The sequence below is a fragment of the Pan paniscus genome, chromosome 1 (assembly GCF_029289425.2).
Source record: "Pan paniscus chromosome 1, NHGRI_mPanPan1-v2.0_pri, whole genome shotgun sequence".
Taxonomy (NCBI): domain Eukaryota; kingdom Metazoa; phylum Chordata; class Mammalia; order Primates; family Hominidae; genus Pan; species Pan paniscus.
This window is the reverse complement of record NC_073249.2, coordinates 215,970,605-215,989,104: the sequence shown is the minus strand read 5'-3', so window position 1 is coordinate 215,989,104 and position 18,500 is coordinate 215,970,605. Positions and strand designations below refer to the sequence as shown.

Sequence of the window (18,500 nt, the reverse complement as noted above, 5' to 3'; positions counted from 1 at the left end):
CCATACCTGGCTATTTAAAAAAAATTTTTAGTAGAAGTGAGGTCTTGCTATGTTGCCTAGGCTGGTCTCTAACTCTTGGGTTCAAGTAATATTCCTGCCTTAGCTTCCCAGAGTGCTGGGATTATAGGCATGAATCACTGTGCTCAACCTGTTATTATTTTTTAATTCATTGAAGCAGAGTGCCTTTCCTGTAGCCCACTTACAGGGAGGGGCTAGGGGAAATACATATATACATACATAGTTTATGTGCCTTGCTGGTTTCCTTGGTCCAGATGTGGGGACATAGAGGCAAGATGAAGATATCAACAGAGCAAGAGGAACAATTGTCTGTATACAATGGCTTTGCTTTCTTTAATTGCTTTTTTTAAGGTGTCTTCTGAAATGATTTAATGAAAGTATTGGAGCTCTTTTGGTAAAACTAATCACAAAGTAACATTCAAGAGAGTTATGATAACATAATATAACATAACATAATATAACATATTATAACATAACATAACAAGAGAGTTATAACTCCCTTAGGAACTTATAGGATACTGGATATGTGTGTGTTGTGTTTGTATAAAGTGCCTGCTGTGGTTTCCTTTAGTGGCTCAAGGGCAGTTTGACCCCTAACTATAGTATTTCACCTACAGCAGTTATCTAAATGCTTTTTCTTTTTTCTTTTCTTTGGAACACTATTCTGCAGGTGCATCAGCTGCTTTTTCTTTCTTCTCTTTGCAGTTAAAAATTCAAGATGTCCATTTACGCTTCGAAGATGGTGTCACCAATCCCTCCCATCCTTTTGCGTTTGGCATCTGCATTAAGAATGTGTCCATGCAAAATGCTGTGAATGAGCCTGTGAGTATGAAATGTGATGACAAAGCAGGAAGAAAGCCATGCTCTAGGAATTTGGGGCTCTGCCTTTTGCCATTTTGTGTTATGTAAATGAATCACATTCTTTTCCATTGCCTTCTGTGATAGGCGTGGGTGTCTCTTGTGTATTTGCAACAAATCAAATTTGCTGAAATAGGGAAACAGGTAATTTTCTCTGACCTTTGGTTATATCACTTTCATTTTATACATGAAGAAACTGAGGGGCAGAAAGGATTTTATTTTTGATTTTTTTCTCGTGTTATGTACACTCCCTGGGTAAACTCACTCTGTCTCATAGTTGTAGCTACCACCTGGGAATATTTGATGATGGCTTGCACATCTTGAACTCCATTCTCCACCCTTTGACCTTCATATTCGTGGTTTTCTTAAAACTACTGCTTGTCTCAAAACACACTCTGTTTCTTCACACTCTACACAAAAAACAACACTTTTGACACCAGACGTGTGAGGATTTTCCCCCCCACACCAAGCAGTTCTCCACATATCAACTCGGTGTCCTATAGTTCAAGTCAATTCTGACACTAATGGGTTACTGCAGACCCCGCGGGGTAAGGGCTTAGCCCATAGCACCGCCTCCCACTTCAGATGCCAGTCACAAGGCCCAGGTTGTGACCCGTGCTTCTGACTAGAAGTTGGAGTTCCCACAATTCCCCTCCTCAGGTTTGGTGATTTGCTAGGATGGCTCACAGAACTCAGGGAAACACTTTACTTACATTTGCTGGTTTATAATAAACGGTGTTATGAGGATACAGGTGAATATCTAGATAAAGAGGGCCACACCCCCTCCAGTGTTCAGCAACCTGGAAGCTCAGCAGATCTCATGGTTCAAAGTTTTTATGCAGCTTAATCTCCAGCCCCATCACCCAGAGGTCAGCGAGTGGTGCTGAAAGGCCCAACCCTCTAATTACTTGATCTTTCTGTGATGAGCCCCATCTTGAGCCTGTCTAGGGACCCCAACAAAAGTCACTTAATTAGCGTATACTGGGATGTGATCATGAGGCTTTTTATGAACAACAATGACACTCCTGTCAGGAACTTCCAAGGGTTTTAGGAATTCTGTGCCAGGAACCAGGGACAAAGACCAAATATATTTCATGTATGCCACAGCTTGTCATAACTAGAATGATCCTGTGTATTCCATCTGCCCATTTTGTCCCCTAAACGAAGTATTTTTCTTTATTCCCTAACATGTTACTGAGTGTAAAAACCAACAATAACAGTTTTGAGCCCTTTTATATGGCAGGCACTGTTCTTAGCACTTTCCATGATTTAACTCATTTAATTCTCCTTGATTTTCACCACTGCTGTTATCCTAATAACCCTACTGAGGACACTACGGCACGAGAGGCGGAGTGAAAAGAGGAGCCAGTTCTTGAACCCGGGTGGACCAGCTCTAAGTTAGGGCTTGGCACACTGGCCGGTGGCCGAGTCTGGTTCCCCATCTGTTTTTGTAAATAAAGGTTTATTAGATCCCAGCCATGCTCATTAGTGTTGTCCACGGTGGAGTACTGTAGTTGCAGCAGAGACTGCATGGCCTGCAGAGCCTAAGCTGTTGACTCTGTGGCCCTTTATGGAAGAGCGTGCCATCCCTGCTCCTCACCCTGTGCTCCTGCCTGCCACACTGATCTCTAGAAGCTGTGTGTTCCTCCTTTCACTTCTTACGCTTCAGTTTCCATATCTAGTTATTCACAGTGTCGTGCTACTTTTTCTGACAAAGCATCTCAAACATAGCTCTTCCTGTCCATCCTCATATGACCGTCACCTTGCAGGATGCTGTCAGGTTTTACCTGGACTAATGAAATTCCCTGTTCTGTGATCTCCAGGATCTTTCCATTTGTCCTATACCAATGCTTTCCAGTGTTTTCCATGTCAGGACCCACACAGTAAAAAGATAGTATTTGTACAGTACACCGGGGCAAATGGCTGTGGCTGCTTGGGGCTGGAAGCGGCCAGCTCAGAGTAACCACACGTTTCTAAGATGTAACTTGATCCCATACACTGGCTCATACTTGAGACACTCATAACTTTTTTTTTCCTGGCACACTGAAGGGAAAGCCCTACTTTACACTGTCACCAGACTTCTTTTTCTGAAACATACCTGATTGTGGTATCTGCCTGCATCAAAACGTTCAGCAGCTCCGCATCACCTAAGGCCTGAAGTCCAAACACCTTAGCATGGCATAAACTTCCTTTCCTAATGGATTTGATAACCAGGGCAGCCCTAACACGTTGCCACAAACCAGATGGCTTAAAGCAACATAAATTTATTCTCTAGACGAGAGGTCTGAAGTCAAGGGGTTGTGGCTGATCAGTCCCTTCTGGAGGCTCTGAGGGAGAAACCGTCCCATGCGTCTCTCCTTGTCTAGTGGCTGCTGACAGTCATTGAGATTGCTCAGCTTGCAGGTGCTTCACGCAGCCTCTGCCTCCGTCTTCACGTGGCCTTCTCCTTGTGTCCTTTTTCTTCTTGTAAGGACAATACTCGTTAGATTAGGGCCTCCACTAAACCAGTATGACCTCTTAATTTGATTACATCTGCAAAGACCTAATTTTCGAATAAGGTTACATACACGCTTCTGTGTGGTTATGACTTTTTTTTGGGAAGGGAAGACACTATTCAACCTAGTGTATCTAGTAACATTCCAAGCTACTTTTCTCAACTCTTAGCTAACTCCTCATCCCAAATGTGTATTCATCCACATGTACCAATACTGCCCCCACCGCACACATCCAGTGTTCCAGTTATACAGACAAGACTCACTGTTCCCTGAAGACATCAGGCCTTTTGTACGGTCACCCTTCCGTATCCTCAGGTTCCATATCCATGGATTCCACCAACAGAGGATCGGAAAATACTCCCCCACTGGCTGGGTGCAGTGGCTCAACGCCTGTAATCCCAGCACTTTGGGAGGCCGAGGCAGGCAGATCGCCTGAGTTCAGGAGTTCAAGACCAGTCTGGGAAACATGATGAAACCCCATCTCTATTAAAAATAAAAAAATTAGCCAGGCATGGTGGCATACACCTGTAGTCCCAGCTACTTGGGAGGCTGAGGCAGGAGAATCGCTTGAACCTGGGAGGTGAAGGTTGCAGTGAGCTGAGATCATGCCACTGCACTCCAGCCTGGGTGACAGAGTGAGATTCTGTCTCCAAAAAAAAAAAAAAAAAAAAACAAGAGAAGAACATATTCCCCCTCCCCCTAAAAAACAAACAATAAAAAGAAAAATATAACAAAAAAAAATATAAAAAAAAATTCAGGACTGGGCGTGGTGGCTCATGCCTGTAATCCCAGCACTTTGGGAGGCCGAGGTGGGTGGATCACCTGAGGTCAGGAGTTCGAGACCAGCCTGGCCAACATGGAAAAACCCTGTCTCTACTAAAAATACAAAGTTAGCTGGGCATGGTGGTGCATGCCTGTAATCCTAGCTATTCGGGAGGCCGAGGCAGGAGAATCACTTGAACCTGGGAGGTGGGGGTTGCGGTGAGCCGAGATCGTGCCGTTGTACTCCAGCCTGGGCAACAAGATCGAAACTCCATCTCAAAAAAAAAAAAAAAAATTCAGTATAACAATGATTTACATAGCATTTATGTTGTGTTAGGTATTATAAGTAATCTAGAGATGATTTAAAGTGTACAGGGAGGATATATGGGTAGGTTATATGCAAATACTATGCCTTTTTAAGAGACTTGAGCATTTGCAGATTTTTGTATCTTTGGGGTTCCTGGAACCAACTCCCTGCCGATACGGAGGGAGGACTGTATGGTTGACCCAGCCCTTTCCTCCTACCCGCCCATTTGCCTGAAACTTATATATCTTTCGACACTCATTTGCACAGTGACGTTTTCTTGTTTGCTCATAGCATCGTATAGATTCTTCTTCTGCTTCCCTCTGTGTCATTAAAATTATGTATTTGCCTGTTTGTATCCCCAGTTAGGTAGATTTTAAACTCTGTAAGAGCAGAAGCATGTTTTAATTGAGTTATATGTCCACAGCACCTTGCAAAGTACCTGACACATGATTCTTTACAAATGGTTTGTTGAATGAATGACATTCACGAATAAAGACGGTCATCCTATTTTCTTCTTTGTCTTTTTTACCTCAGGTACAGAAACTAATGCGGAAAAAGCAATTAGACGTAGCAGAATTTAGCATCTATTGGGATGTCGATTGCACTTTACTGGGGGATTTGCCTCAGATGGAGTTACAGGTACGATTTCGGCAGGGAGATTTGTTGCAAGACAGCATGGAAGGGAAGCGGCGTAGGGTCACTGCCATGGGGGCTTTTGTCTCTTGCATCTCTGATTCCCGTTCCCACCCACTGTTCCTCTAAAGCCATTCACTCTCAAGTGTGTTTGCTTGAGGTACTTGCTATGTATGTGACTTTGAACAATATATAGTGCTTTGTTTTATGTATGTTTTAAATTTATACTAGACTATGGGTTTCTTTGGTTTATTTTATTCAGTGAAAGCTATGTTTTTAAGATGTTGCTGTTTGTACTTCCAATTCATTGCTCTGACCACTGCATAGTATTCCACCGTTTGCATGTTCACATAACATACTTACGCATCGAGATGTTTTCCATCATTTATTTATTTTTGTAGAGATGGGGTCTCAGTCTGTTGTCCATGCTGGTCTCAAACTCTTGTGCTCAAGCAATCCTTCTGCTTTGGCCTCCCAAAGTGCTGGGATTATAGGCATGAGCCCCCACACCCGGCCTAGGCATCCAGATTTTAAATGAACAGAGCACCAGGACTGAATCTTAAAGAGGAACTTTCTTACCACATTTATGTTTAAACTTCACCTTTGGTGGCATTCCCTTAAGTGATATTTAAAAAGTCATAAATCATCAGATATATTATTGTTTGTGAAGGATTAAAAAAATCTGTTTAATCTTTTTTTTTTTTTTTTTTTTTGAGATGGAGTCTCGCCCTGTCACCCAGGCTGGAGTGCAGTGGCGCAATCTTGGCTCACTGAGATCTTTGCCTCCCAGATGGAAGCAATTCTCCTGCCTCAACCTCCCAAATAGCTGGGTTTACTGGTGCCCACCAACATGCCCAGCTAATGTTTGTATTTTTAGTAGAGATGGGGTTTCGCCATATTGGCCAGGCCAGGCTGGTCTCGAACTCCTGACCTCAAGTGATCCACCCGCCTTGGCCTCCGAAAGTGCTGGGATTACAGGTGTGAGCTACCACACCCGGCCAGTTTAATCCTTCTGTAAATAATTTGTAGGTGGTTTAAGTGAAACGGGGGAAAATAACTCATTTTTTTCCTCCACCCAGGGTTATCTTTAACTTGGATACTATTGTACATGATGGTTTTCTTCTTCTTCTTTTTTTTTGAGACGGCATCTCGCTTGGTTGCCCGGGCTGGAGTGCAGTGGCACGATCTTGGCTCACTGCAACCTCCACCTCCCGGGTTCAAGTGATTCTCCTGCCTCAGCCTCCTGAGTAGCTGGGATTACAGGTGCATGCCACCATGCCCAGCTAATTTTTGTATTTTTAGTAGAGACGAGGTTTCGCCATGTTGGCCAGGCTGGTCTCGAACTCCTGACCTCAGGTGATACACCTGCCTCGGCTTCACAAAGTGCTGGGATTACAGGCGTGAGTCACCATGCCCGGCAGGTTTTTGTTTTAATTCGATTACATAAACCTGTATCCATACAGTAAAACAATATGCAGCTATAAATAATAAAGGTAAAGATCTTTATGATGAGTATGTAACAGTCTCTAACATATAGTATGAAGTTAAACAAACTAAGGTAAAAACAGCATATATAGCATTTATTTAAGAAAACAGAAAATTGCAGGTTTATCTGCATATGTACAGAATGGCTTGGGTGGGAGACATAAGAAGCTGATGTCGTTGGTTGCCTCTGAGGAGGTAAGTGGGTGGCTGGGGGATGAGACTAGGAAAGAGATATTTGACCTTTTTTTTTCCTTTAAAATTTTAAACCATGTGAGTGTATTACCCATTAAGAAATATAAAGGCTGGGCGTGGTGGCTCCCAGCACTTGGGAGGCTGAGGTGGGCGGATCACAAGGTCAGGAGATCGAGACCATCCTGGCCAACATGGTGAAACCCCATCTGTACTAAAAATAAAAAAATTAGCTGGGCATGGGGGTGCATGCCTATAATCCCAGCTACTCGAGAGGCAGAAGTAGGAAAATTGCTTAAACCGGGGAGTCGGAGGTTGCAGTGAGCCGAGATTGCATCACTGCACTCCAGCCTGGCAACAGAGCAAGACTCGTCTCAAAAAAAAAAAAAAAGAAAGAAAAAAGAAATATAAATAATAATAAATTAAAAATACTAGAGAGTTTTATAACCCAGTTTTATAGTGTTTTTGGATTTTGATATAATACACTATTGATTAGATAACATACCAACATGTAACTTGATCCTAAAAACATTTGCTGTTGGCCAGGCACAGTGACTCATGCCTGTAATCTCAGCACTTTGGGAGGTGGGAGGATCACTTGAGCCTTGGGGTTCAAGACCAGACAGGGCAATATAGTGAGATCCTGTCCCTATATAAAAAGAATAAAAATGAATAAAAACAAAACAGACAAAAACATTTGCCGCTGTGACACAGCCTATGGCTGAGCTCCACTGTTTGTCATAAAACCCCAACATTGTAAAAGAGTGACTACCAGAAGGAAAGCCATTCGGAGCAGAGCAGGTGTTCTTGTGACACACAGGAGGCCATGGCCAGGAGCATGGAGAGTCGCAGCCATCACTACATCCTGGAGCCTGTGTTTGCATCTGCTCTTTTGAAGAGAAACTGCTCCAAGAAGCCCCTGCGGTCTCGGCACAGTCCCCGTATTGATTGTGATATTCAGCTGGAGACCATTCCCTTGAAACTCTCTCAGGTATGCCCTTTGTTCTCAGTGGCGTCTACTCACTGTCAAACTGGTGACTGCGGTCAAAGTCTTGATATTAACGTATCCTCAGCAGGAAAGAAAGTTCATGTGAGACCTTTTCCCTCCAGACTAAAGTTGTGTTAGGTATAAAACTCACCGTCTGTTACATAGTTAAATTGGGTTGATCTCAGGTTAGTTTTTTTTTGTTGTTGTTAATTAGTTGGTGGTATGGATTGGAAAGGAGGCTAGTTTTGTTTTGGTATTTTTAAGAGCTGAACAAAAAATACAAGAGATATGGTAATGTATAGGCTTAACTGTCAGGGTTCAGAGAAACATGTCACTTGATGCTGATATTTTGGTCTTTCAGTTTGCACTGGGTTTCAATTCAGTGGATCAACTAATGTGAATTGTTCTTGTTAGATATAGGTCTTAACTGAGTAAAAGAAGCAAACCTATTCTAACCTAGTATCTCTTAACCTCTAATACAAAGCTGCAATACCGGCAAATCATGGAATTCCTCAAGGAGCTGGAACGAAAGGAGAGGCAGGTGAAGTTCCGAAGGTGGAAACCCAAGGTGGCGATATCTAAGAAGTAAGGGCTTCTCAGTGTGGTCATGAAATTCATGTTAGAGCCTGTTCTTGCTATGTACATAGATCAGAAATATGCCTCACTGTCCTTTACCCATGTTTGGAGATAAAAGTACAATTGATTTTTCTGGTCCTTGGAATGCCATTCCCATTGTTTATCATCATTGATATTCTTGCTGTATATTTATTTGGTGTCATTGGCTTACTCTTAGACTGAGTGTAGTAAAATTCAGAGGATCCTCTCAGTCTCATTTAGCAAGTAGACTGATGTTGCTCTGGTGGGATCTGGTGTGTATTATAAATACTTTAACTATTCTTTGAACCTACTTCCCTGTGTTTTTTCTCCCAGGTTGTTTGGTCAACATTTACATAGTACTCTTTGCAGCCTCCATAGCAAAACTAAATCCTGTTTTCATGTTGCAGTGATAAACTTGACCAGTCTGATATAATAAAACTTTTTAAAGATCCTATGTATTTCCATGTCTTTAGTTAGAAGTATTCACTTAAAAATCTTTAGTAGTCAAATCCTCGGTAATTATCTTAAGACGGTATTTACCTTACAGTCAGCCTTCGATATTCTGTCAGTAGAGGGGAGGGATATTATAATTCAAACCAATTGAGAACTGTGTTATTGATATATAAATTGGGGATCTATTATTTGATGTTCTTTGGCAGATTTGCCTTCTCCACCTAGTGGGTTTAATATTAAGACGAGCTTAATATATAAACTGGTGGCTGACAAGAGAAAAGATGTCTCAGGAGAGGAGTGGGGTTATGTGGATTGTCCTGGATTGGTAGCCTTTTCGTTGCTTTTGTTGTAAGAAGTGATTACATCGTTATGGACTATTTCAGCTGCCGAGAATGGTGGTATTTTGCTTTGAATGCTAACTTGTATGAGATCAGAGAGCAGAGGAAACGTTGCACCTGGGACTTTATGTTGCACCGCGCTCGTGATGCTGTATCTTACACTGACAAATATTTCAACAAGTTAAAAGGAGGCCTGCTGTCCACAGATGACAAGGTAAGTGGACTGTGGTCTTGTGTTTCTTGTCTTATTCAGAAGATAAGAATGTTCTCTCAAAGACTAAAGAAAATGGGATCTGTGAAGTAATAAAGTCCCATGCCAAAGGGGCTAAATTTTATAGGATAGAGTTGGTCTTAGTAGAGTGAGAACTAAGCCAGGAGCATCCTCCACCCTCTGCTGCCCGAGGAGAGCCAGGCCATGGGGTAGGAGGAAGAAAAGACACCGTGGTCCTGCTATGCCTTTGCGCCCACACCCCTGCCCCCCAGCTCGAGAGACTGTTTCATACAGTCACCCGCCTCTCTTCAAAGCCTGATCCCAGTCCTAATTCTCTTACTTCAAAGTCTGTAATCTCTGTGAACTTTGGCCTACGTTTTCTATAATCCCAGTGGACTTGATTGACCTTGGATATTTAGGTTGTAGAGGCTAGGCAGAAAAGGGTGAAGTACGTGGTGAAGGCAAGCTCATGTTTTAGTTAATAGTAGGGCTAAAGGCCCTTAGAATGCCCCCTCCTGGAGCGCTGGCATGGGACCCCACCCCTTCTCTAGCTGTCTACCTGCTCTCTTTTGGGGGAAGGTATTGGGGATTGCTTTGCTTCTTGTTTTATTTCAGTTTTGTGAGCATCAGTTTTTGCAGTAGCAGCTTAGACTGTGTCTGAGATTTTGGCTCAGGTACTGCCCCTTAACTAACCACTTGTTTAGTAGACTCTTCCAAGCACAAAGGAATACTTTTCCCTTCAGCACCTGCTGTGTGGTCAGTGAGGGCAATGCTGAAGCCCTAGTGGTTAGTGCCTCTCCTGCCGGCACCCTGAGGCTGTGGCCCATTCACTTTGCTAATGCTTTTATCATCAGTGTCAGACATGGTTCCTGACACAGGAACCTTATGAGAAGGATAAAATAAACCAGACATTTTGGATGATTTTCTTTTCTTTTCTTCTTCTTTTTTTTTGTGTGTGACAAGGTCTGGCTCTATTGCCTAGGCTGGAATACAGTGGCACGATCATGGTCACTGCAACCTCCGTCACCCCGGGCTCAAGCCATTCTCCCAACTCAGCCTTCCAAATAGCTGGGACTACAGGCCCGTATCACAACTGTCTAATTTTTTAATTTTTATGGAGATGGGTTTCATCCTTCTGCCCAGGCTGGTGTTGAACTCATGAGCTCAAGTGATTCACCTGCCTCAGCCTTCACCACCCCCAGCCTACTCTTTTTTTTTTTTTTTTTTTTTTGAGACAGGATCTCCTTCTGTCATCCACGCTGGAGTGCAGTGGTGCAATCTTGGCTCACTGCAACCTCTGCCTCCTTGGTTCAAGGGATCCTCCCACCTCAGCCTCCTGAGTAGCTGCATGTCACCATGCCTGGCTAATTTTTGTATCATTTATAGAGACAGGGTTTCGCTATGTTGCCCAGGCTGATCTGGAACTCCTGGGCTCAAGCGATTTGCCCGCTTTGGCCTCCCAAAGTGCTGGGATTACAGACCTGAGCCACTGCGCCCAGCCCTTGGATGATTTTCTTAAAGGCACACACAAAGACATAGAAGAAGAGAAAATCTCATTTACAACTGAGATGAGCAAGTAAAGACGTAAAATCTCCTTTTTTCTTAATGTTATGGTGTAAGAAGCAGTTCAGGACAGCTAATTCCGCTTTTAAAAAATGTAGCTGGGTATCATGGTTCTTTCCTAACTAGAGTGAAACAAGTGAAAATGACCACGTTCTTGCTAATCTCCTACATGAAGTATAAAAGAGCTGGGGCCTGCACACTTCCTGTGGAAACTTGGTCCTGGGTTTCAGGAAGAGCGATAACTAGGCTGCTTACTCCTCATCTGAGCTAATGCATGTGGAAGCCCTTTGTAAACGGTGTCAGTGCTGTCCAAAGTGTGGGTGCTGCAATAGTCCATATGCTTTAGTGACTTTTTTTTTTTTTTTTTTTTTTTTTTGAGATGGAGTCTTGCTCTGTTGCCCAGGCTGGAGTGCAGTGGCGCCATCTCCACTCACTGCAGGCTCCGCCTCCCGGGTTCACACCATTCTCCTGCCTCAGCCTCCTGAGTAGCTGGGACTATAGGCGCCTGCCACCGCCTGGCTAATTTTTTGTATTTTTAGTAGAGACGGGGTTTCACCGTGTTAGCCAGGATGGTCTCAATCTCCTGACCTCGTGATCCGCCCATCTCGGCCTCCCAAAGTGCTGGGATTACAGGCGTGAGCCACCGCACCTGGCCACGCTTTAGTGACTCTTAAAACTGAGTACTGCTGTTCTTCGCTCCCTCTCCATTCACCGTTCATCTCAGGTGTCATGAAACTTGTTAGTGATTTTTTTTTCCCCCTTCTTTCATAGAGCTCAATTTCTGGAGAATTGTTGGTGATGTTTTTAAGACCAAATAACATCTACTGGATTATATGGAAAAGCTACTTAAGCCAGAAACAGCAATCATGGAACTATTTATCTTGTTTCTTGGCCTTCAGTGGAAATGCAGGGGACTAGAGAGGTTTCTGTGCTGTACTTTTAGTGGCTTGTGAGGGTGTCCAGTGTCTCTGGATCTACAACGTTTGTGTTTTTGTTTATTTGCTTTTGTTTTCACCCAAACAGGAGGAAATGTGTCGGATTGAAGAGGAACAGAGCTTTGAGGAATTGAAGATTTTGCGTGAACTGGTTCATGATCGATTTCACAAACAGGAAGAACTAGCAGAGGTAAGAAATCCTCTACAAGAGGATTTGTTCAGACCCAGCACACCCTGAGTGCTACAGTTTTGATGTGCTTGTGCTCCTGTGGGGAAACAGCAGCATATCACAGCTTGCTTTTATCTTTGAGTACTCATCTCTGCTCCTTTGTGATTGACACAGAGTCTGCGGGAGCCTCAGTTTGATTCTCCAGGAGCCTGTCCGGGAGCCCCAGAACCCGGTGGAGGCAGCGGGATGCTGCAGTATCTCCAGTCCTGGTTTCCTGGATGGGGTGGCTGGTACGGGCAGCAGACCCCAGAAGGGAATGTGGTTGAGGGACTGTCAGCAGAGCAACAGGAGCAGTGGATTCCTGAAGAGATCCTGGGTACGGTGGGAGCTGGCCTTCACTTGGTTCAAACAGATTCGTCTGTTATTTGTGCAACAGCTTGTGGTATTTTTCAAATTTAACAAAAGTAGATATTTGGAGAACAGTTTATGTTCATAGAGGCTGAGAGAGAAGTATTTTGGGAGATACTCCATTTGTAACTCCGTGACTAAATGTGCGTATTAATGCAGTTTCAGAAAGAGCTGAGAGGCAGAGGGTGTAAAAGAACTAAATTTGAGCAAGTTCAACAATTTTAAACTCTGAAGTTTGAATACCAGTCTAGAGCCTCTCTTAAACCTGCAGTGTCCGATATCTAGCCATAGGGACAAATGGCTACTAAAATTTAATTCGAATTGAATACAAGTAAAAATTTAGTTTCTTAATTGCACTAGCACATTAGCCACGTGTGCTCCCAGTGCTCAGTAGCCACATGTGGTTAGTGGCCACTGTACTGGATATCGCAGATGCGGACCATTTCACCATGCTGGGCAGCACTGCTTTATACCATCCCTTATCATGAATCTTATCCTCCCTGGTTTGATAATAAGTTGATAAGATCCCTTAAAAAACAATTAGGGTTGTTTTACATTAGGAAATATTATAAAATAGTCACCCATGACTTTGGAGTTCTTTCTTAACAAAGGGAAAAATAGTTAAATAACATCATCATAACTGTGATCAGTCTGCTTGCTGGTGCTTTTTTATTCTTCCACGTTTTTTCTTACAGTCTTTTCTCCCTTACCATTTAGGCACTGAGGAGTTTTTTGACCCCACTGCAGATGCCTCGTGTATGAACACGTATACAAAGCGAGATCATGTCTTTGCCAAACTGAATTTACAGTTGCAGCGAGGTACAGTGACTCTGTTACACAAGGAGCAAGGAACTCCTCAAATGAATGAAAGTGCTTTCATGCAGCTCGAGTTTTCAGGTACACTGCCCCCAAGAAACTACCTGCCACTGTTGTCTCTCTGTGGGCCAATGTCCAGGCGATTCTCATTATTTGCTGTGGTGATAGTCTAGAAAGTCAGTGCGAAAACTGTATTAGCTAATGTGGAACCATTGCTCTTAGGGGAAATACTGGGTTAGGTTCATGTGAACCTCTGGTCATAACATTCATCAACTGATCAGTACCTAACCTTAATTTTTAAAATGCGTGTCTGTATTTAAAGACATTTAATATAGATATACAGACAGTCCTTGACTTAGGATAGTTTGACTTTGGATTTTTCAACTTTACAAGTGGCACAAAAGTTATACACATTCAGTAGAAGTCATACTTTGGATTTTGAATTTTGATCTTTTCCTGGGCTAGAGATAGGTAGTATGATATTCTCTGAAGATGCTGGGCAGCAACAGTGAGCCACAGCTCCCAGTCAGCCATGCGGTCATGAGGTAAGCAGCTAATAGTCTACAGTGGACTGTGTGGCCAGATGATTTTGCCTACCTTTAGGCTAATGTAAGTATTCTGAGCACTTTTAAGGTGGGCTAGGCCAAGCTGTGATGTCCAGTATGTTAGGTATATGAAATGCATTTTTGACTTACTGTATTTTCTTTCTTTTTTTTTTTTTGAGACAGAGTCTTGCTCTGTCGCCTAGGCTGGAGTGCAGTGGCATGATCTTGGCTCACTGCAACCTCTGCCTCTTGGGTTCAAGCGATTTTCCTGCCTCAGCCTCCTGAGTAGCTGTGACTACAGGCGCGCGCCACCATGCCCAGCTAATTTTTGTATTTTTAGTGGAGACAAGGTATCGCCACGTTGGCCAGGCTGGTTTTGAACTCCTGACCTCAAGCAATCCGTCCTCCTCGGGTTCCCAAAGTGCCAGGATTACAGGCCTGAGCCATTGCGCTCAGCTGACTTATGATATTTTCAACTTATGGTGGGTTTATCATAACTCCATCCTAAGTCAAGGAGCATTGTGTTATTGATTTATTAACATTGAACTCATGGCCTATAGCACTATACCTCATGCCTGAATGAAGTTTCTCTAATACTCATATTTTTTTTGTAACGCACATCACAGTCTTCTTGCACTCAGGACCACTAGGCAGCGTTTTAGCACTAGGGGCTTGTTTTAAACAGTGAAACCACAAACAAAAAGCACAGAAGCATGAAAAACATGGCGCCAAATAAAAGACCATGGGAGGGATGCTTGTTCACAGTGTGAGAGCTGAAATGAGGAGGCAGAGCGTTGCCGTGTTTGAACTCAGGTGGGAATGTGCTTATCAGGTGGCTTGAATTTTTTTCTGCTCTGTGAGTGTCTGAATGACAGAGTGCCATGAGGATTAATTTTGGAGTTACAAATTTTAGCAAGTAAACAAATGTGCAAATATGGAATCTGTGAATAATGAGGATTGACTTGACAGTATTTGCCTTCTTTTTGTGACTTTGAATTAAAGGTGTATAAATATGCAGATGTTTTTGTGACTTTGAATTAAAGGTGTATAAATAAATATGCAGATGTTTGGACATCTCACAAATATTTTTATTTCGGTCCATAAAACAGCAGCTTATTTGAGATTCCTGAGTGGCTGAAGGACAAATGATTTTTTTTAAAAAGCCAGTTTGTTTGACTTCATAATGTAGAAAATTGAGCTGTCATAAACTTAGTATTAACTAGCAGATTACTTGAACTGAATTGAAAAGGCACTATTTAAAATTCCTTCTGCTAGGAAACTTCTAATGGTGTTTGTGTGTTTAGACAGCTGGATAGATACAGGCACACTTCATTTTATTGCACTTTGCCTTATTGCACTTCATAGACACCACATTTTTTACAAATTGACGGTTTAAAAATGAGCAAGTCTATAGGTGCCATTTTTCCAACAGCATGTGCTCACTTTGTGTCTCTGTGTCACATTTTAGTAATTTGCCCAATATTTCAAACTTTTCCATTATTATTCTGTCTCTTATGGTGATCTGTAATCACCGATTTGTAATGTTATTATTGTATTTGTTTTGGAGTGCTATGAACCATGCCCATAGAAGATGGTAACTTAGTCAATATTGTGTATGTTCCAACTGCTCCACCAACTGGCCATTTCCTTGTCTCTTTTCCTCTCCTGGGGCCTCCCTATTACCTGAGACACAATGTTGAAATTGGGCTAATAACCCTACAATGGCTTCTAAATGTTCAGGTGAAAGGAAGAGTCACATGTCTCTCACTTTAAATCAAAAGCTAAACGTGATTAAGCTTAGTGAGGAAGACGTCGAAAGCTGAGATAGGCCAAAAGCTAGGCCACTTGTGCCAAACAGTTAGCCAAGTTGTGAATGCAAAGGAAAAGTTCTGGAAGGAAATTATTAGTAAAAGTGCTACTTCAGCAAACACATGAATGATCAGAAAGCAAAACAGCCTTACTGCTGCAATGGAGAAAGTTTGGTCTGGATAGAAGATCAAAGCAGCCACAGCCTTTCCTTAAGCCAAAGCCTAATGCACAGCAAGGCCTTAACTCATTTCAGTTCTGGGATGGCTGGAAGAGGTGAGGAAACTGCAGAAGAAAAGTTTGAAGCTAGCAGAGGTTGGTTCATGAGTTTGAAGGAAAGAAGCCATCTCCATAACATAAAAGTGCAAGGTGAAGCAGCCAGTGCTGATGGGGAAGCTGCAGCAAGTTATCCAGAAGATCCAGCTAAGATCCTTGCTATGCTAAATGATAGATTTTCATTGTAGATGAAAAGGCCTTCTATTGGAAGAAAATGCCATCTAGGACTTTTCATAGCTAGAGAGGAGAAGTCAGTGCCTGGCTTCAAAGCTTCAAAGAACAGGCTGACTCTCTTGTTAGGGGCCAGTGCAGCTGGTGACTTTAAGTTGCTGATTTACCTTTCTGAAAATCCCAGGGCCCTTAAGAATTATGCTCAATCTCCTCTGCTTGTGTTCTATCAATGGAGCAACAAAGCTTGGATGATGACAGTACATCTGTTTACAGCATGGTTTACTGAAGATTTTAAGGCCACTATTGAGACCTACTGCTCAGAAAAAAAGATTCCTTTCAAAATATTACTGCTCGTGGATAATGCATCCAGTCACTCAAGAGCTCTGCTGGGAGAAGTATAAAGAAATTAGTGTTGTTTTCATGCCTGCTAACACAACATCCATTCTGCAGCCCATGGATCCAGGAGTAATTTCAACATTCAAGTTTGTTTGTTTCTTTAATTAATTACTTAATTTATTGAGAGATGAGCTCTCACTTTTTTGGCCAGGGTGGTCTCAAACTCCTGGCCTCAAACGATCCTCCTGCTTCAGCCCCCAAAGTGCTGGGATTGCAGGTGTGAGTCACCACTCCCAGCCTCAACTTTTATTATTCAAGAAATACATTTCATAGGCTGTAGCTGCCATAAATAGTGATTCCTCTGATGGACCTGGGTAAAGTATATAGAAAAGCTTCGGGAAAAGATTCACCATTCTAGATGCCATGAAGAACATTTGTAATTCGTGGAAGGAGGTCAAAATATCAGCATTAACAGGAGTTTGGAAGAAATCAACCCTCTTGGATGACTTTGAGGGATTCAAGACTTAAGTGGAGGAAGTAACTGCGAATGTGGGGTAAATAGCAAGAGAACTAGAATTAGAAGTGGAACCTGAAGATGTGACTGAATTGCCAGAATCTCATGATCAAATTTGAATGGATAAAGAGTTATTTCTTACAGATGAGCAAAGAAGGTAGTTTCTTGAGATGGAATCTACTCCTGGTGAAGACACTATGAACACTGTTGAAATGACAACCCAAGGCTGGGCGTGGTGGCTCACGCCTGTAATCCCAGCACTTCGGGAGGCCAAGGCAGGAGGATCATTTCAGGCCAGGAGTTCACAACCAGCCTGGGCAACATAGCAAGACCCTATCTCTACTAAAAATTAAAAAAAAAATTAGTTGGTCATGGTGACATGCTCCTGTAGTCCTAGCTACGTGGCAGACTGAGAGGTAGGAGGATCCCTTGAGCCCAGGACTTTGAAGTTACAGTGAGCTATGATTGCACCACTGCACTCTAGCCTGGGTGACAAAGCAAGACCTTGTCTCAAAAAAGAAGACAAAATAAAAAAGGAAACGACAATAAAGTTTTTAGGATACTAAATCAACTTAGTTGCTAATGGCAGGGTTTGAGAGGATTGACTGTGGTTTTGAAAGAAATTCTACTGTGGTTAAATACATGCTTTATCAAACAGCATCACCTGCTACAGAGAAATCTTCTGTGAAAGGAAGAGTCAGTTGATGTAGCAAACTTCGTTGTTGTCTTATTTTAAGAAATCACCACAGTCACCCCAACACTTCAGCAACCACACCTTGATCAGTCAGCAGGCATCATCATGTAGGCAAGGCCTTCCACCAGCAAAAAGATTACAACTTACTGAAGATTCACAGGATTGTTAGCACTTTCTAGCAATACAATATTTTAAAATAAGGGATCTATATTGTAGTTTCAGGCATAATGCTATTGCACACTCAGTACACTACTGTATAGTGTCAACATCACTTTTCTATGCACTGGGAAACCAAAACATTTGTGTGAATTGCTTTATTGTGATCCTCACTTTATTGCAGTGGTCTGGAACCAAACCCGCAATATCTCCAATATGTGCCTGTAGATAGATAGGGTTTTTTTGTTTGTTTGTTTAATTTCAAGGAAAAATAGTTCATCTATAATAATCTTCTGTAAAATAGAATATCTAATATTTTAAAAAACACATTAGGCTCTCATAAGCATTGTATCAACTATTTTATTTATCTTTTATAGATGTAAAACTTCTAGCAGAGTCTCTTCCTCGAAGAAATTCCTCGTTGCTTTCAGTCCGGTTGGGTGGACTGTTTCTTCGAGACCTGGCTACAGAAGGAACTATGTTTCCTCTTCTAGTCTTCCCTAATCCAGTATGTACAACAGTTGGATAGTTAATGTATCTAAGGTGTTGGTAAATTGTAGTCTGTTTTAGGCAAATGATAACTGATTCATTCTGACATTTGATCATCTTGAGACTGATGGGCTGGGATTAGAGAAGTTTCTTGAAATTGTTAAAGAGAAAATGTTGGTGACATTAATGGCTATGCCTTCTTGCACTCCTGTATTGTAGCCACCATTGTATATTTTGCTCTGATTTGGAAGAAAATGCTATAAGACCACTATTTTCTGCATTTCAAGG

General features: G+C 42.3%; 1 protein-coding gene across 5 annotated transcripts in view; it reads left to right on the top strand.

The window, feature by feature from the left end:
• VPS13D (vacuolar protein sorting 13 homolog D) overlaps positions 1-18,500 on the top strand; it is a 283,963-nt gene that overhangs the window by 18,365 nt on the left and 247,098 nt on the right. For all 5 annotated transcript variants that reach the window (XM_034955636.3, XM_034955634.3, XM_034955631.3 and 2 more), the window contains exons 6-14: positions 724-840; positions 4,975-5,079; positions 7,568-7,738; positions 8,220-8,320; positions 9,169-9,337; positions 11,921-12,022; positions 12,176-12,377; positions 13,127-13,306; positions 18,101-18,231. In XM_034955636.3, the coding sequence (XP_034811527.3) occupies positions 724-840; positions 4,975-5,079; positions 7,568-7,738; positions 8,220-8,320; positions 9,169-9,337; positions 11,921-12,022; positions 12,176-12,377; positions 13,127-13,306; positions 18,101-18,231 (1,278 nt within the window). The remainder of the gene's footprint in view (positions 1-723; positions 841-4,974; positions 5,080-7,567; positions 7,739-8,219; positions 8,321-9,168; positions 9,338-11,920; positions 12,023-12,175; positions 12,378-13,126; positions 13,307-18,100; positions 18,232-18,500) is intronic.